We start from the raw sequence: 20,043 nt of genomic DNA on the forward strand, positions 1-20,043 counted from the left end.
TCTTTTTATAAATTATTTCTAAAGACAACTAATTTATTTTTTTTAATTTTTAAGACTGCTGAGAAGTCAGGCCACATTGAAAGATCAAAGAATGTAAGGCAAAGACAAAATGATTTTAAGGTGAGTTAAGGACAGGTATGTAGACTTTTTCTTGGGGTAGGGTTTTCTCAACCAAAGTGACTAGAGACCTTGATGTACATTGAAGACATTTGTCTTGTACAGGCCGACTCTTCCAGTTGATTTAATCAAGTTGATGCCTTTTAATGCAGTTTTGCTTGTTCATTATTGTCTAGAAAATGATCCAGGAAGTAATGCACTGTCTGGTGAAGCTGCTCCGCGGGGCCCTGCTCCCGCTCAGCGTCACGGAGGGCGGAGGGCGGCAGTGCAGAGGCTGGGAAGTGAAGGCCGAGCTCTCTGGGCAGGGGCTCGCTCACGCCATCCAGACTCTGAGGTAAATGTGGGCGCGTTCTCCGGAAAAGGGGGAAAAGCCACACACTCAGTGTGGGATATGATTTTTAATACACTCAACACAGAATTTTACTCTCTCCTTTTGTGTCCACTGTTTCCCGTGTGTCATCTGATAACTAAGCTCTTAAACCTTGCTGGTGCTTTTGTCTGATGAGAATGTCACCTTTTTCATTGTTTAGTTCAGTGTCACTGTGATGTTATCCCTGTGAATGGGCTTACTTTCCCCATGTTTTCAACATAACGCTGTAGCTTATAAGCACAGCGTTGTGAATCATTGTGGGATGGCCAAAATGATGTCAGGAGTTGCTTCCAGATCCTGCTCTGCTGACATTTGTTTTGCTGTGTTTGTTCTACAGGCTTACTTATGAATCCTTGACTGCCCTTGAGATTCCTAATGACCTGTTACAGACGATCCAGGACCTCATCTTGGATCTTCGAGTGCGTTGTGTGGTGGTCACACTGCAGCACACGGCAGAAGGTATGTTGAGCAAAACTGATGACATTGGCTAGACAACAGTTATTTGCACATGCCACCTCTTTCCAGCTTCCAAATCCTTAAAAATATGAAAGATGCTCTTATAGAAATCTGAGTATTTCAGACTGTCTTTAGCTGCTCAATACAATTTTTTTCCTTTTTTGAAACTTTTCAAATCTATTTACTTTGAGATGCCAGACCATATATAAATTAAGATGGGTATACTTGAAAAATATTTAAGGATATAAGAACATCCTTATGGAAAATGTTAAGTGGAAAAAGTAGAATATAAAATGTGTATAAAAGTATGATCCCAATTTTGAAAATATATATGTATATTTAAAATTTTTAATTTAGAAATATCAGCATAAAATCAGAAGAAAGACTGTTAACAGTTTCTCTTTGCCGCTGAAGTTATAGGTGTTCATTTTCTTTATACTATAGAGTTTTCAGGATTTCTGCATATAGTCATAAACAATAAAGGTTATCTTTACAAAGCAGCCTTTTGGGTTATTAAACATTTTCAAAAACAATCAAGAACATTGTTGGGAAAGGTGCAAGCCGTTAGTATCTGTCCCAAGGACTTTGTTGTAGGAAGGCTGTGTCTGCACAGAACCGGCCCCTGGCCCAGGTCGGGGCTGAGCCCTCAGGTGTGCACCGGTCGTGTTCTTCCCTCTGTGGGAATCACGTTGTCATCGTCGGGAGCATACAGGACTGAGAGAGAGTCCACTTCGGTCATCAGAAATCTTAGGGGAAAATGCCGTGTGTCTTACATTGTACCTGTTTAATATGATCAGGAGTGCTGAATAACTACTAAGTTGTTGTCTGAAGCTGTCACTGAACCTAGCCCAGCATTCTCCAGATTGGGCTACACAGTAGACGATTTTATTTACATTAATGTTGTATTAGAAAAATCCAGTGATACACATTTAAATCCTTGAGTCTACCAGAATTATATTCTCTCCCTACTTTCACTGATTTTTTACAAACTTATATAAAACAATTAAAAACCATAACCTTTATGCATTTTTATCTGTCTGAAGTTCAGTGAGATAATTATAATAAGACGTGCTCGTGTACTTGTGTTCCCTGTAGAAGTAAAGAGATTGGCTGAAAAGGAAGACTGGGTTGTCGACAGTGAAGGCCTGACGTCCCTAGTAAGTTTAAATTCTTTTTGGTGATTAATCATTAGTGTCTGTTATATTCAAAATAATTGATTTATTTTGATAATGAGCGTATGCTCTCTATTGCAACTCTAAAACGTTTCTGGAAATGGAAAAGCAAACTTCTCAAAGTTTTCCTTCTCAGAGTCATTTTTGCTTAACACTAACCACAGGTATTTAAAAATGAGTAAAAATAGTGGATCCCCCTTTAGAGTGATCTTTCTTCATCCTGTGGCTCTTAACTATTTTTTGTTGTGTTACATTTTTTAATGTGATTCTAAGTTACCCAGCAATTTGAATTTTTAAGAAAAGCAGGATAGGAAACCAGTGCTGTTGCTGGGCCCTAAGGCAAAACAGGCAACAGCGAACTTCTCCAGACGCATGCAGGGGTCAGGTGGGCAGTTAAAACCATGGTCTTTTCTCTCTGGAATAATCATCTCTTTAGACGGGGCTTTGAGATTTTCAGAATCCCCTTGAAAATAGTGTTAGTGTTAGAGTTCGTGAGTTCTCGTGTTTTCGAGTCTGTCCCATGGATCCCACAGCAACCTGTATGTGGGTGTCAGACAAGGTTAAAACATTCAGTGGCTTAAACAAGGGGGCATTTCCTTTTTCTCCCCAACTAAAGCGGCTGGGACTGGTGTGGCAGCTTTGTCATGTAGTACGGGCAGTGTCCAGGGCTCCTCCGACTCCTGCTTTGTGACCCTTAGTGTGGCTCCTCTCTCAGGATGGCCTCATGACACGGGATGGCCACTGCAGTTCCAGCCACCACAGCCTTATTCCTGTCAGCAGGGAAGTCCAGCATTTTCCCAGGAGCCACAACTGACAACTCTGCTTACATCTAATGGGCCATAATTTATCCATGCGCCTACCCCTGTCTTCAATGGAGGCCGGAAAAAATGTGTTTTTTTAGCAGAGCACAATCCTGGCCCCAGCAGTTTCTGCCTTACCTTAGTAGACAGGTACAGTAGAATAAAACGGTTTGACTTGCCCACATTTACAAAGTAGTGGGGCTCAGGTTGTTGAGGAGCAACCATCCCCTGTAACATTTCTTCATGTCCTTGAATTTGTGTGCTTGTCCACAGCCTTCCTCTGACAGTTGGGGAATTTTTTTTAATTTAAAAAAAAAATTTTTTATTTTTTTATACAGCAGGTTCTTATTAGTTATCCATTTTATACATATTAGTGTATATATGTCAATCCCAATCTCAGTTGGGGAATTTTTGACAAGTTGAAATTCTTCTTTTCCTCCAAAGTTCAAGGTTCTTTCTTAAGTTAATACAAAGCTATACAAGTGTGTGTTTGGAACAGCAGTGCTTACTTCCAAATTTTTGTAAATTAAATCATGCATGAAATTAGGGAAATTTATTTTTAATAAGTCTTATAATTATATATATATATATATATTTTTTAATCTTATTATTATTTTTGGCTGGGTTGGGTCTTCAGTGCTGCGCATGGGCTTTCTCTAGTTGTGGCAAGCAGGGGCTGCTCTTCGTTGCGGTGTGAATGCTTCTCATTGCGATGGCTTCTCTTGCTGCAGAGCATGGGCTCTAGGGGCGCGGGCTTCAGTAGTTGCGGCACACGGGCTCAGTAGTCGTGGCTCACAGGCTCTAGAGCGTGGGCTTAGTAGTTGTGGCAGACGGGCTTAGTTGCTCTGCGGCATGTGGGATCTTCCTGGACCAGGGCTCGAACCCATGTCCTCTGCATTGGCAGGCGGATTCTTAACCACTGCACCACCAGGGAGGTCCCTGTAATTATATTTTAAAGGATTTAATTTTAATAAAAATTTGTTTTGATTTATTTGGTTTATTTTTCAGAAGTATTTATGTTTAAGTACAAACTATCCTATAACTAAATATTGGGTTGGCCAGAAGGTTCGTTCAGTTTTTTCCGTAAGATGGCTCTAGTAGCACTTAGCTGTGTTTAACTTCATTTGAAACAATTTTGTTAGATGGTATGTGACACCTGTCATATCAGCATGCATTTTAAAAAAAGACTTATCAAAATTGGTGAATTTTTGTGTAGCCATTTTAATATTGAAGATGGAAGAAGAAAAGCAACATTTTCGGCATATTATGCTTTATTATTTCAAGAAAGATAAAAACACAACCAAAATGCAAAAAAAGATTTGTGCAGTGTATGGAGAAGGTGCTGTGACTGATGGAACATGTCTAAAGGGGTTTGCGAAGTTTCGTGCTGGAGATTTCTCGCTGGACAATGCTCCACAGTTGGGTAGACCAGTTGAAGTTGATAGTGATCAAATCGAGACATTAATTGAGAACAATCAATGTTATACCACTCAGGAGATAGCCGACATACTCAAAATATCCAAATCAAGTGTTGGAAAATCATTTGCACCAGCTTGGTTATGTGGATTGCTTTGATGTTTGGGTTCCACATAAGTTAAGCGAAAAAAACCTTCTTGACCGTATTTCCGCATGCGAGTCTCTACTTAAACGTAATGAAAACGTTCAGTTTTTAAAACAAATTGTGACGGGCGATGAAAAGTGGATACTGTACAATAATGTGGAACGGAAGAAATTATGGGGCAAGTGAAATGAAGCACCACCTACCACACCAAAGGCCGGTCTTCATCCAAAGAAGGTAATGTGTGTGTGGTGGGATTGGAAGGGAGTCCTCTATTATGAGCTCCTTCCGGAAAACGAAGTGATTAATTCCAACAAGTACTGCTCCCGGTTAGACCAACTGGAAGCAGCACTCCATGAAAAGCATCCAGAATTAGTCAACAGAAAACACATAATCTTCTATCAGGATAACACAAGACCGCATGTTTCTTTGATGACCAGGCAAAAACTGTTACAGCTCGGCTGGGAAGTTCTGATTCATCTGCCATATTCACCAGACATTGCACCTTCAGATTTTCATGTATCGGTCTTTACATAATTCTCTTAATGGAAAAAATTTCAATTCCCTGGAAGACTGTGAAAGGCACCTGGAACAGTTCTTTGCTCAAAAAGATAAAAAGTTTTGGGAAGATGGACTTATGAAGTTGCCTGAAAATGGCAGAAGGTAGTGGAACAAAAAGGTGAATACGTTGTTCAGTAAAGTTCTTGGTGAAAATGAAAAATGTGTCTTTTATTTTTACTTAAAAGTCAAAGGCACTTTTTGGCCCACCCAATATTTCAAGGAAGGAGGTGTGGAGCCGACGGTACCATCCAGCACAGCAGCCACAGCTTCAGACTGCAAAGAAAGAAGCAAGTTCAGAAAGAGAGAGTACCTCAACTTTCTGTATTGACCACATGTTGAAATAATGTTTGATATATTACACGTTACAAACTAAAATTTAGGTTTTTCTTTTACTTTTCTTATTGTGGTTCCTGGAAAATCTAAGATTACGTACATGACATGTGTTTGTGGCTCACACTGCACTTGTGTTGGGCGGCACTGGTGTGGAGGGAAGGCCCTGTGCTGCTTCCGTGTCTGGTCTGGTTACGTCCTCAGTTCTGTCTCAGTAGCCGTGCCATCTTCAGAAGCCACTTAACCTCTCTGCCTCTAGTTAAAGAAGCAGAGTGCTTGTTCACAGTGGTGTTGGTTACGATTAAATGAGATGCTGTAGAAAAAAGCCGTAACCTACAAAGCTTTATACACATACAGAGGATTTTAATTTATTAAAGTAATACTTGTCATACTGGGACCACTATGATAAAAATACCTTAAATGTACATAAAGCCTTACTATTATTAAAGCTCTACCTTATGCCCCTGTCATCCCTAATTATCACAGCAGGCCTGGATGGCAGGCCAGAGACATCGCTGGACCAGCACCACTGAATTACTGCCCCAAATGAAACAAGCCAGGCACAGCAGACAGCACAGTCCTGACCCTGGGTTCTTAGTACCAGCTTCAGATCATCTTATGCAAAGAAAAAGATGTGTGTTCAATTTGAGAAAACAGAGCATCTGTTTTCAAGGATTTATGTTCATTAAAAAAAAAACCTGACAAAATATGAACAACTTAGTCATAAAATAGGTATTGGCTTCAGGTTAGTGTTTTTTATACACTCAGTCTAGTGTGCACGTGTGATGGCTGCACATCGGGGTCCCCAATGTGTGCGCGTGAGATAACAGCCACGTCTAAGGTTGGTTGTTTGTTTGTAGTAGATAAGCCCCCATGAAAGTCCTTTGAAGTGGTTACCGTAGAGACTTGTTTCTAATAAATTTAAAGTTGATAACATGGTAAGAAACTGTAACCATAGAATAGCTAGTCCAGTGTTTGGTGACACACAAGCCAGAGATCTAAAGCCACTTACGGGTGATTTGGTGCCAACCAGTGTGTCTTATTGGACGTTGTTGAAGAAATGTGCTAATAATCCCATAGGCCTCTGGGAGGTGAGCCTGCTGTCAGCTGTGGGCACAGACTTCCCGTGAGACGGAAGGTACATCCAGGCTTAGAGCAATGTCCAGGGTCCAGCTTTGAGTGTTTACCTAACATCTGAAATTCTCAGGTTTTGAACAGAGAGTCAGTTGTCTCAAAGGCTATTACATACACTACTTTACATGCTTTGCCCCCATGACTGTGCTTTCAGCTGAGTGTCTGAAACAGCTCATTGGAGAGCATCCTGTTTTCTACTCGTGTGGAAAATGTTTTCTGCCTTTTTTCAGTTTGGATAATTCTGAGAATTTTCTCCTTTCAGAATAACTGGAATGATATGTGATAACTTACAATCAGCCAGCTTGGGTGATTCACTGACAAAATGCAGAGATAGTGCCTCTTCTTTCTTTTCAGAAAAAAGAAATCACAGCTGTGTAGACTCATGTGCTCCCATGCTCACTGGCAGTGAGTGCCCTCCGGGCTCTCTGTTCACATTCTAAGGCAAGACAGTTAGGAAACGGCACAGGAACAGGAACACTGAACTGCCTGCCATTGGATTTGGGGTTGAATTCCCAGTGTTATTATTGTAACATCTTAGATTTGCCTACCTTCTAGGGCAGGTAGGTGGGTTCGTAAGGCCAGTGTCTACCAGGACTTTACTTTCTGTAGGCGGTATTTTCTGTCACATCCATCCCTGCCCCCGCCCCCAACCTTCTTTCTCTGCGCTTAGGCTTTTGCATGTTCTTTATGGTGCCCTCTGGTGGCTCCAAAGTGCAGTATTAAAATGACATTAAGTTGAGGTGCTGTTAGTTTTCCTTAAGCCTGGCTTCTTTTTGTGGGATAGTAAACTTGTCTTTCTTTGGTTTGTATACAGGTGTGTCTTTTTTTCTGTTCGATTTTTCCCTGAGTTCTTTTAGTAATTGAAGCAGATTTTGCCCAGAGCTGGTTCAGCTGAACTGAGCCTTGCCCTGCCCCGCGCAGGCTCTACCAGGCTCTGGCCCGTCGTGGTGACTCGGCGCCTCCAGGCCCCTCCTGTCTCTGCCCGGGGGCGGCCCCTCTTGCCCTTGGTCTCAGCTTGGATGTTGTCACTGGCTCAGGGGCTTCTCCTGCTTAGGGCAGAACCCCTCCATCAGTTTTCCTCTGAGTGCTTGCTCGTTCTCTTCATGGCACTTACCCTACTTTGCAGTCCACTTATTTTATTTCTGTACTTTTTTTTGGTAAAAGTGACAGTTTTGTCCACTCCATCCCAGAATGTACACGTAACGAGAACACGTGTCACCGTCCCCTGGAGTGGGCCTGGCACGAGGAGGTGTAGTTAGGGCTCATTCAGTCTCATCCTGAAGCCCATTTGTTGGACGTATTTTCAGGTTTCATTTCTGACTTGATGGGCATAGAAGGTGACTGTAGAGATGGTTTGGAATGAAAGGTGTCGGCCTTCCTCTGGGTCATCGTACTAACGTCCCCTGGGAGATGAGGAAGGCCCGGGAGATGGAGCTCGTCCCAGAGTATGTTACGCCTGCACTTCATCCCGGCATCTGCCTCTCAGGAGAGTAGAATTTTGAAGAAAAATTCTCATTCTACCCAACTTGTATTCTAGTTGAATTAGATGTGCTTCCAACTGTCAGGATTCATGGTCTTTAAATATCAAGTGCAGAACATGCCAGGTCTAGGTTCGGGTGGTGGGGAGGCTGTGTGTGTCTCCATCCCTTTCCGCACGTCTGGAAATCTGGGCATCAGGGCCGAGTTTGCTTCTGCTCGGGGTCTGCATGCCAAGGTCCTGTTGCTTTTGTCTTCTGCAGCCATGCCACTTTGAGCGCTGCGTGGTGCACTCCCTGCAGTCGCTGCGAGAAGTCCTGGAGTGCAAGCCCGGAGAAGCCAGCGTGAGTGTCTGAGAGCAGCCGTCTGCGGTGGGGGCCGGGCAGCCGGGGGCTCCCCTTGCAGGTTTGGGTCATTGCGATGCCAGAGCTGCTGCCCTGTCACTCAGGCCACAGTCACTCAGCCCGAGGCCAGCTCTCCATTCCTGTCCCCTTTCAGAGTCAGGTGACCCACACTGGACACACTTTCCCACGTGTTAACTTCTTATATCGAACTTCATAAACAGAAAGTTTTCTTAGCCAAGTACAACGATTCTAATTCTTCCTTACAGGTCTTTCAACAACCGAAAACCCAGGAAGAGGTTTGCCAACTAAGCATCAATATCATGCAGGTACTTTGTAAAAGCACTGATGCCCTGAAGCCTGAAATAATGTGAATTATTAGTCTTCCTTCCTACTCATAATCAGTGTATAGCAAATATTAAATATGTATTCTTTTTTTCTTCTTGTCTGACAACATAATAGTTTATGGTAAATAAGTTCAAGGTAAGATTAGTTCCAACTTGCTTAGCAGTACCCCAATAACTCATTTTTATTATGCTCCCCTTTTTTGTGTTCTCACAGTACTTTGTGTATATATATCTGTTAGAGCACAGATTAAATGACATGACAGTTGTTTACATTGTACCTAGAGCACCAAGTTCTTTGGGACCAGTGCCTTGTGGGCACATAAACCTAGTTGAACGCATGAGTGAATGAGTGAGAGGAAGGAAATAAAATACATTCAAGAACTTAACAATGGGATCAGACATAGGTGCTTTAAATTTTTTTATCACTTAGCATTATACATTGGGATGTGTGTTCCCAGTGCTTACATACTTTTATGTGTATGTGAATATATACTCTATATATGGGACATACAGTCTGTCACTTACAGAAGGTATATATGCATACATACCACTTAATGGAGATACGCTGTATTTCTGGTTATTTATGTAAAATTATCTTTAATGTCCAAATAGATTAGTATCTAAGCGTTCATACCACTGAAATGTCTTATTTTTGACTTAGGTTTTTATATACTGTCTGGAACAGTTGAGCACCAAGCCTGATGCCGATGTAGATACTGCACAGTAAGTAGAGCTGAGAGTAGCCTCACCGATGCGTTTACCAGGATTGAAAATACAGGCTCTTGTTCTGTGTTTGGTCTTATACCCTGGGACTTCCAATAAGAGAGAGCAAGTAGTCATATGAATTATATTTTTATATATTTGGCCTGTATTCTTTCCACAATGTCTTCATCTTCTGAACTTGTCTCACCTTTACTAGAGGCACTTTGAACAAACTGAGCACACGATTAGCTTACTGATTATCCAGAGGAACGGGGTTTACTAATAGTAAAATAGGGAGTTAAAATGCGTGACTCCTCATTGATAGCTGTTGTGGTGCTGGTGCAGGGGGTTGCCCCGGCACTCCTGTTAAAGGGACACTGTCTGGGCCATTCTTGGTTAGTTGAGCTCCAGAGGACACATCTCGATTCCTGGTATTTCCAAATCCATGTGATAATTCTTTTATAATGCTGCTCTCAGGGATTTTTTTTAAACCTAGTTTTTCTGACTGTTTGGCACGTGTAATTTCTGTGTACCTAAGGTTTATGCTCTCTGACACAGATGATACTGAAATAAATGCCTCTTAAATCTATAACTGACAACTGGAATTTTTTCCATGTTTGTCTGTTTCCATGTTTACATGGTTTTTGCCTCTCAGTATATAAGACACTTATCTCTCTGAGACCTAGTAAATATTTAGTTGTTCTAGTTTTTCTTTGATTTTTATATGTTTATTAGCACATTAATTTACCAGGGATTTGTATTGTTAATCAGTTTCCTGATGTTTTGGATTAAATAAGTCTTGTCTTCTTGTTTTGTTACAATTTCTGTTCCTTACATCATTGAAATCTAATATGTAGTGAAGGTATTTCTGAACTTTATTTTCTGTTCTATTCATTCACAAATGTTTCCTATCAGTGTTTGTTGTTTTAATTATCAGTAGTTTTTTTTTAATGTTTTTCAGATTGTTATCCTTTTATTGCTTCTTTATTTTAAACTTACTTTATATTTTTATCTATTTAGTCTTCCATATGAATTCTAAAATAAGTTGGTTAGATTTAAAGAAAAGGAATCCTGCTAAGGTGTTACTTGCGATTCTGCTGTATCTGTAAATTAATCAGTGGGTCTTTGGTGTTTCCTCCCCTGCAGCTTTCTGTGTCTGGTCACTTGTTAGGAAATTAACTAATTTCCTAACTCAGCTCACCTCAAGTCATTTACTTGAGCTTGAAAAAGTCCCCTCTAGATTCTGATGGGCAAAAACATTTCAGTTATGAGAGTCTATACCTAGAAATTAAATGATTGGGAAGACCCCAAAAGCACATTTTATGTGGCCCATGTTAATAGATAGTCCAGTGTCTACTTTGAGCTGTTAGGTGTTAAATATTAAAAAACAGAAAGTTATATGATTTTGACCAAGAGGTTTTAAAGTCAAATTTACATAGGTTTCATTGCATTTTTTATTGAGGTATATAATTGACATATACCATTATGTTACCATTTTTAATCTTAATGCTTTAACTTGTTCTCTTACTTGCTTCTCTATTCAGTCTCTCCGTTGACGTTTCTTCTCCTGATTTGTTTGGAAGTATCCATGAAGACTTTAGTTTGACTTCTGTAAGTAAGATCATAAATAATTAAGATGATAAATAGAAAGTAAAACGTCATTTTTTATAAAACATGTCATTATGACTGTTTCATAACTCAGTCTAAATTATTAATACTTTGTTACCACATTACTGCTGTAGCATGCTACTCTTACTTTGGAGCTGTGTTTTATTTTGTGAAAGTTTTAGTAAAAATATAATTTTGTAAATAATCCACACTTAAAAATCTTTTAGCTGAAGTTGCAGCTTAAGTAGCTCCGTCTCCTCTCTGCATTGTGTGGAGATCCTGAGTGTGGTAGGTACCCTGGTGCTTGAAAGCTGGAGAGGAGGCAAAGGACAGGCACCGTTTCTCCCCATTTTCCCTCTTTAAACAGAGAAGCTCTGCTTTTCTCTCTCTATTTTTTTTTTTTGTTGTTAAGTTCCCTAATAGCATTTTATTTGAACACAAAATTCCATAGCAAAACTAAAACCAAATCCCCTTTTCTTTAAACACACATATATTTTAAACATATGCATGTGTTTAGTGATGATTCACACATACACTTTATCCTGTATGTAAATTTAGCTGTTGAAATTCAAACTCCAGCTATCCTAAAAAACAAACAAACAAACAAAAAAAACAGCCCTCTCTGGTTTGTCATTAGCTTGAATGATGTGTGTGTATGTGTGTGTACCTCTCAAGAAAGAAAACATGTGAACTAAATTTCCTGCCATATATAATTTCTACAGTTATTATAAGTATGAATTCCTAAATAAGGATTTGTTATATTAGGAAAAATAGAGTTTAATCAAAGTAGTTTTTTTAAAAAAGCTATTGTAGGTTTAATTGTTTGGGTGACTAGGTAGATAACAGTACTGTTCATGAAGAGAATTCAGGAAAGATTAAAAGAAAGATTAAAAATTCAGTTTGGGACCAGATGTGTTGAATGAGAGACGTTCAGGTGGGATGGATGTCTAGTGGGTGATTGGACCCCAGGAGAGAGATCTAGGTACACATTTGTGAGTCAGCAGTGTAAGGCCTGGGAGTGGATGAGAATACTAGGGAAAACAGTGGGAGGAGAGGAGGGCCAAATATATAAACATAATATTGAGGGTGCCAGTATTTAAGGGAAGGCCTGAGACAGAGAGCCTGGAAGTTCCCTGAGAAGGAAGAATCAGAGAAGGAAATCCAGGGACGGATGGGAGAGCGCGTTTAAGCAAAGGAATGTTTAACGGTATCGCAGACTGACAGAGCCTCAGACCGGGTCAGACAGAAGCCAGGCCTCGTGGGAGGGCGTGTGGATGGCCGAGGGGCAGCTGCCTGCGTTGGGTCAGGGATGAGGGGCAGCTGAGGAGGGCGACGTGGTGAGTTCAAACCGTTCTTCCGCTGTGAATGGGAGAGAAGGACATGCGAGGAAGGATCCTTCTCAGTGGAGAAAGGCCTTGCTGCCTGTCTGGCCAACCACGCTTCTTCTGGATCTTTTGGGACAAGCCTAATTTCTCCATGACTATCTTCCCAGTGTTTGGAGCAACTGCTGTGTGCTCACACGTTGCCTTGAGCTAACACGGCTTGCTGGGCAGTGGTTCTCCTCTGAGCCCAGGACTCCCCCAGAACCACGCCTTCGCCTCCTCTCCTCTGTCACCCAGAGCCCTGCATGCTTCGCACTTGCTTCTGCTGGTCACTGGACATTCTCTGTCCCATTTCACTCTCCTGAAATTGTTCCAAAGTTGGTACCAAATTGAGTTCCTGTGTTTTTCCCCATTGGATGATACCGTGTTAGATTTGGATGATACCATGTTATATTTGGTCCAGGTAATTGAGATCTTTTTAGGGTCCTGTTCTGTTATCCAGCAGAAAGGCACCTGTGGGAAGAAAGAGGGCTAGGTTTCTGGTTCGCTTGCTGGTCTGCTGCTTACTGACAGAAGAACCTCGGGCATGCCACGGAGGGTGGCCTGATGGCCGCATCACAGAGATGCTGTGGAGTAGCCAGAACAGTACATGAGGCCGTGGAGTCCTCAGTCTGCAGGTGCTGCCGTGGATAGGTTGGGTTGTTATTTTGAAATATATGTATTCATCTGAGTTGTTTGTCAGCTTTTGATGAGTCATTCAATTTTAAGAATTTGATTATTTGTCAGGTTTTCTTCCCACTTTTGTTTCCTGTGATTGGTTATATCTGAGGGAAAAATACACTTACTAAGAGTAAGACTTCAAATCACTCAAATAGTTTTTCCATTCTGGGGGAAGAACCATTCAGATTATAAGGGTAAAAATCAACCAGAGTTAATTAATGAAGAGGGCAGAGAAGGTGTGGCAGGCTGGGGTGGGCTGCTGGGAGGCGGTGCCTGGAGGGTAATTAAGGATTGATCGTGGGGCGGAGAGACCAGTTGAGATATTTGGGATGCCACTTCTCAGAGTGGCTGATGAAGTGTCACAGTGACTTTATGTCACATGCTTTACAAGGGCCACATAACAGTGATAGTTGGGTGTGGGCAGGGGTCTGGCCTCCCCCAGCCTCACGTGTCACCTCCTGGTGCCCACCTCACGCGGTTTGAACACAGAACGTGGACGAGGAGTAGACGCCCAGCGCATTTGTTTTAGGCTTGTTTTAGCCGCCACTTCTTGTCCATAGAGTCATTCAGGCCACTGACAACCTTTCATTGCTTTGAAAGCACTGTAATAATTCCTGGGCCTTTTAATTATATTTGTTGATGACCACAAAAGGCAGCAAATCGGCCACGCTCTGCCAGAACTAAACAGTAAATTTTAAATAAAGACATGGAAAGTTTTACACATTTTGAGGGAGCTGAATGGAATTCTTAGGTGATCCAGGCTCAGTGAGCCTAGCCCTGTGGTCTGTGCACCTGCCAGGGCCTGGTTATTCCCATCTGCCTTCCTGACCTTAACCTAAGTCACCCTGATTAGTACACAGCAGCGATCAAAGTATGGGTGAGAGCTTCTCCTAGAAAGGAGTTCTGCCTTAGTTTTTAGTCAGGGATCTAAACCAAGGCCCTAAATTAGTCACAGTTGTTCCAGAGAAGCCCTCACACCTGAGGGAGCAGGGACAGTGCTCAAACAGCCCCAAGAACAGTGACAGTGCCATTCCTAGAACTGTATTTAGAAAGCCAGTTCTTCTGAACTCTGAGAGGATGATTGATTCATCAGCCTGGGGGGTCTGGTAATTTTGATAAGAAGTCACCTTAAATAGCGGGAAGCCTGGGGAGTGTAGAATGGTGCCCTGCATGGCTGACCGGGGGAGAGTCCCCATAAGAGGGAGACTCTTCTACATAAGAAATTCTGTGAAGGCCTGGTTTTTGAAGGAGTCCATCTATGGATGACATTACAATTCTCTTCCAAGTTGTAAGAAATATAGAAATTATTTTCTGAGAGTTTCTACATCTTTTGGTAGTTATTTTTAAATATCCATTTTTATAGCTTTTTTGGGGTGCAAAACATATGAAGTGGAATAACCAATAAAGTGGAATCCCTTTCCTAAGAACAGCAGCTGATCCTGTTTTACTAGTTTACTGTGTTGCATCAATCTGTTTTTCCATACAGCTGTTAAATTTCAAAAGGAATTTGAGACAAACATTATTTGGCTCTTCAGTATGTTATGTCATAGCGAGCAGTTAGTGGAATTATAGAATTGTATTGTGTTTCTCCCTGTTACTGGAAAGAAGGAACCAAGAAAAACAAAGCATTGAATATTGATATTAAACACCAAGAGATTATAATTAAATTTAACAAGTGATAAATGTTATCTGTTAGACTTTCAATTTGTTACTATAAATATTTTTCTAAAAATTTGTTTTGGTTTTAGGAACAGAGACTTTTGATAGTCCTGAGTAATTGCTGCTACCTAGAACGTCACACCTTCCGAAATATCGCAGAACATTTTGAAAAGCACAACTTCCAGGGAATAGAAAAAATAACACAGGTAAATGGATCGTGTTAAATGAACAAGCGGTGGTGTCATCCGCTTTGTTCCCAGCTGTTTCCTCAGCCCCCCACCCCCGCTCCTCCCCGTGCCCGGTCCCTCCTTCTCACAGCTCACCTGAGTCACTGAGGTAATGCTCTCCTCTTTCTCTAGAGCAAAGCCCTCTCAAGGTTAGAGCTTTTCAAAACTGAGGGAGGAAAAGGAAAGAAAAGCTTCAAACCCAGATCTTTAGGAGTCATCTCTGATTTGGCTCCTTTTAGGTTAAAGCTTTTACTTCTAGCCAACAGCAAACCCTGAGCTTGCAGAGCCACCTCTTCTTCCTCCCTCCCGCTCCAGGGGGCCACAGCAGTGCTTCTGCTTGCCTGCTAGAGCACATGCACACATGCGTGCGTGCACACACACTCGTGCACGCGGGCACAGCTCTAGGTTGCCTTGTCTTACCTGAAAAATACATACCCTCCACTCTCCAGTCCTGCCTGTAGAAAGGTGGACAAAAATGAGTCCTGTATAAATCAATGGAGTAGTTTTTTTTAGTGTTACACTTTGTTGATTATATTTTTCAGGTAAGCAGAAAAGGAAAAAATGAAGTAATCGTTATTATAAAGGGTTGCTTGGTTCCTGGACAAAAGTTTATCAGATTTCTAAGTAAAACTAAGCTAGAACCACTTTTCTAATGTCAGTACAGTCTTCTCAGTGCAAAGAATAAGAAAGATAGTGATCTTGTTAATCTTACAATCAAAAAGTACTCTTGATGGATTGCATACTTTTTACAAATGATGGTTCCAGTTCATGAACTAGATTGGGATTTTTTTTTCAAAGATTGAAAATGTCAGAGTGGGTGGCTGTGTCTTGTTTTCTTGCCTTTTTGTAAAGATTAATCATCCTGATGAGAAATGTTGTGACTTAAGACTTTAGGGCCAAATGTCGAGTTTATTTCCAGAAATTTTTGTGTTGAGAACTGCAAGGTGCTGTCTTGCAGTAGAAAGTTAGTATTTGTAGAAAGTGGGCATTTTATTTTTATGCAGTAACAATAATGACACATTATTGAAGAAATCTTTTATCATTTTAAAAATATATGAAGTGATTAGGAACTGCATATAACAAGCAGGGAGATTTTTAGGTTTTTACAAAGTTATGAGTGGGAATTATCTGTTAGGTTCAGTTTGTATCATTAAGAAGAAGAATGAAATTGACATGCAGATAGGCTTTGATGTCCTTCCCAGTCTTTGTCCAGATGGTTCTGAGACAAGGTGATATGAAGGATCTGGGGGTGGGCTATTTTTGGCACTCAGAATTTGGAATTGAATATTTTGAAATCATTCAGTTGAGTATTAAAGGAATAGACAGTAAACTAGATTTATAGTGTTCGTGCCGATTCTGTTTTTTATGAGTGAATTCATTAATTTCGTATGGCAATCAAGTAAAATATATTTCTTGAATTAAGGTATAAAAGTTGCCAACTGCCACTGGTTTTCACGGTTCCTTTCTCAAATGACAGGTAGCTCGGGAGGCCCAGATCCTAGAACAATCCCAGGGCACGTGGGTCCCATGAACATTGGTTATCCGTTCTCTGGCTCTGCTCTGCTCTCAGAGGGAAGTGCTCACCGAGGGCTTCTGCCTGGTGTGCTTCTACCAGACGGGCCCCACCTCTCTCAGGTCTCCTTCAGGCTGCAGGTGGGGACTTTGCCAAGGGTCCTCCAGGCATAGTTCCTTCTGCTTTCTTACTCCGCCAGGAGCTCCACCAGGAGCGGCACAGAAATGGCCAGCCTTTTCAGTCCCCTTTGTCTCGGTCTCCATCTTCAAGAGTAGAATTAATTTTTACATAGGAACAGTACGTGCATAATCACGCTTGTTAGGCGTTTATTAAAATTTAATCATCACTCATCCTTTAAAGCTAGAATGATTTTATATACACAGTTTTATTTGATGAAAATAACTCTGTGAAGTAATCAAGGAAAGTATTATTAAGTCCATTTTTTTCATGTAGAAAAATGCTCGGAGAGGTTAATGCCTTGACCTATAAGCAGCAGAGCAAAGCAGGACTCAAAATTAAGTTGTCTCGGGCCTCCCTGGTGGCGCAGTGGTTGAGAGTCCGCCTGCCGATGCAGGGGATACGGGTTCGTGCCCCGGTCTGGGAGGATCCCATATGCCGCGGAGCGGCTGGGCCCGTGAGCCATGGCTGCTGAGCCTGCGCGTCCGGAGCCTGTGCTCCGCAACGGGAGAGGCCACAACAGTGAGAGGCCCGCATACCACAAAAAAAAAAAAAAAAAAAAAAAAAAAAAAAAAAAAAAATTAAGTTGTCTCATGCTAAATCCAGAATGCTTTCTGGCCCAGCACCATACATATATTAAGATAAAGAACAAAATTGTTTCCATGAAATCACACCAAAGGAATAGGACATAAAGCCGGTTGATGTATATCATTTTGGACTTGATGAAACAACATTAAATAATAAACATTAAATTTATCAGATCAGAGTATCAAACTCCTCTGTCCCTACAAGTTACATCCTTTAAAATAGGACCCATTGTAGGCCTTCACTGGATGTGCTGTTTGGAACCTGTACAGCAAGTGCCAACTCTGAGTGCTGTGTGCGTTTCCACGTGCAGTGCCAGCGCCTTTGAGTGCTCCTCAAGTCCTGGAAATGTTTTTCCACTCATGCATTTTTTTTCCTTATTATAAAAGTAAGACCTAATTATCATTTTTTAAAAAGAGAAATACTGAAAATCTAAAAAAATTTTTTAAATCATCTATAATGCACCAAAGATGGACACTGTGTTATTTTAGTATATATAATAAATAATTAGTGTCATATATATACCATATACCTGTGTGTATATATGTTATAAAAAAATATGAAACATTTTCCCGAATTCTGTTTACCTTGAATGTATCTTTTACTATTGGCTCTTCTGTTGTGAGCACTTTTCCATTTTTATTAACTATTTTTGTAAAGATGAGTTTTATGGCCTTATAATATTTGTTAATGCAGATGTACCATTTTCTAATTTTTATTATTTTAACTTTTTTCCTGTTGGTTATTTTCGTTGTTGTTACTGAGAGGGAAAGATAGTCTTTGGTCACATTTCTTACTTCCTCACAGTGGATTTTTAGAAGTGGAATTACAACTCCAAAGACTCCTGGTGGAGTTTGCCAGATTGCTTTCCAGAAGCTGGTCTCACCACATTTGGCCATCATCACTGCTTATAGTTTCTAATTTGATAGGTAAACATACTCTTTCATGGTATTTTCATCTGCATGCCTTTCTCCACTTGGTAGGTTAACACTTTTTCATATGCTCATTGACTGTTTACAGAATTTTGCGTTCTAAGTGTGCACACCAGGTTAACCACAAATCCTTATTTCTTTGGGACCTTTGAGAAAGGAAAACCAGAGCTATATGGTTAATAAACCTTAGCTTGTAATTTTATTGCGGTAGCTGTAATTACATAATTGCAAGGAATTTTTTTTTTACATATATTTTAACCTGTGCCAGTCTTTTAAAAGGAATTATCTAATTTAGAGTTTGGATAATTTCAGATTTTTGACCGACTCAGGAATGTAGTCATAATGGCCATTAAAGTCTGGCATGAAATGCTTCACTGAGCTTTTATTTGAAGCCCCTAAATCTCTTTCAGGTATTCCAACATGGAGGTGGAGAAAGGACAGGGTTTTTTCTTTTTCTTTTTTTAAATATGTCCAGGGAAGGTCCTTTACAGCAATCAGTTTTAAAGGTTTTTGAGTCACTTGAACCATGGGTACCATATTTACATATTTGATTATTTTTAGCTTAATTGTATATAGTTCTTTTTTTTTGCTGCTGTTTTTATTTATTTATTCTAGTTAAAACTTTGTTTTTTAATACAGCTTTTAAAAGTCAAACTCCATTTACAGTTATTACAAAATATTGGCTCTATTCCCCGTGTTGTACAGTATATACTTGAGACTATCTTACACCCAGTAGTTTGTACCTCCCCCCCACCACTGGTAACCACTAGTTTGTTCTCTATATCTGTGAGTCTGTTTCTTTTTTGTTTCAGTCACTAGTTTGTTGTCTTTTTTTAGATTCCACATATAAGTGATATCATCTGGTATTTGTCTGACTTATTTCACTAAGCATAATGCCCTCCAGGTCCATCTGTGTTGCTGCAAATGGCAGAATTTCATTCTTTTTATGGCTGAGTAGTATTCCATTGTATACAGAGACCACATCTTCTTTCTCTGTTCATCTGTCATTGGGCACTTGGGTGCTTTCAAGTCTTGGCCGTTATACGTAGTGCTGCTGTTTTTTCACATAGATGTTGTTTCAGAGATGAGAGAGAAGCTCAAAGTCTGTTTGGAAAGTTGGAGACGTGCAGGGCATAAGTGAGTAAAACCATTGGTTCACCACTTGGGCAGGATGTGGGGTCCAAAGTCAAAACCTTGAACCCTGGCAGATAAAATTCAACCACTGGAGTTGTCTTTCACCCCGCCCCTCTTTCCATTTCTGTCCTCATGCTGGTGCCCCGGGGCCCTCCTCAGTCTCATCTCATCTGCTCCCTCCGTCCCTTTGTCAGTGGTGCCGGTGATCTTTAACCTGCAGGCCATTCCTGGGCTTCAGATCTGTTTCCTACGAGACCTCTTTGCTGGAAGTTCCCCTGGGATATCAGGTCATTGTGTCCAAACCAAAATGGCCCTCCTCCTTCATGCCACCCCCTTTCTGTGCGTCCTGTCTCAGGCGGCCAGCTGGGCCCTGGAGGTGTTCTGGCCTCCATCTCCCGTGACGGCTGATGAGCCGTCCTCTGAACCCGTCTCCACCCCTCTGGTTGGCTCTTCCTGCTCAGGCCCGGCCCTTCATCAGCCAACCACTGTGCTTTCGCAAGAGCCTCGCTCCCTGACGCTCTGTGCCCTAAGTCCCTTCGCTCTGCATCGTCCTTCAACTCCCGTCTCAGATACAGGTGTCTCGTCCCACAGAGAGCCTCCTGTGGCATGGCCCTGCCCTGTTCTCCCAAAGCACGCACTGGTGAGGGCCTCTGCTCTTCTTGGGATGCTTCCTTCAGATGCTGGGATCGCACTTGACACCTCGCATTGTGACTAGTTTAATGTTGGTTTGCTTCTTTTCTCAACTAAATTCTTTTCAAATATTTCTATATGAAATGTTTTATCCCTACAGAGGAATAGCTCT

The 20,043-nt window shown here is 41.2% G+C and overlaps 1 protein-coding gene across 1 annotated transcript in view; it reads left to right on the forward strand.

The window, feature by feature from the left end:
* EXOC2 (exocyst complex component 2) overlaps window positions 1-20,043 on the forward strand; it is a gene marked incomplete at its 5' end in the record, with an annotated part of 124,321 nt that overhangs the window by 64,616 nt on the left and 39,662 nt on the right. The window contains 9 exons of the mRNA XM_079713058.1: window positions 55-120; window positions 294-451; window positions 825-946; window positions 2,039-2,100; window positions 8,238-8,318; window positions 8,585-8,644; window positions 9,324-9,385; window positions 10,909-10,975; window positions 14,763-14,879. Of these exons, the coding sequence (XP_079569184.1) occupies window positions 55-120; window positions 294-451; window positions 825-946; window positions 2,039-2,100; window positions 8,238-8,318; window positions 8,585-8,644; window positions 9,324-9,385; window positions 10,909-10,975; window positions 14,763-14,879 (795 nt within the window). The remainder of the gene's footprint in view (window positions 1-54; window positions 121-293; window positions 452-824; window positions 947-2,038; window positions 2,101-8,237; window positions 8,319-8,584; window positions 8,645-9,323; window positions 9,386-10,908; window positions 10,976-14,762; window positions 14,880-20,043) is intronic.

Source organism: Hyperoodon ampullatus, assembly GCF_949752795.1.
Source record: "Hyperoodon ampullatus genome assembly, chromosome: 10".
NCBI classification, from domain to species: Eukaryota; Metazoa; Chordata; class Mammalia; order Artiodactyla; family Ziphiidae; genus Hyperoodon; species Hyperoodon ampullatus.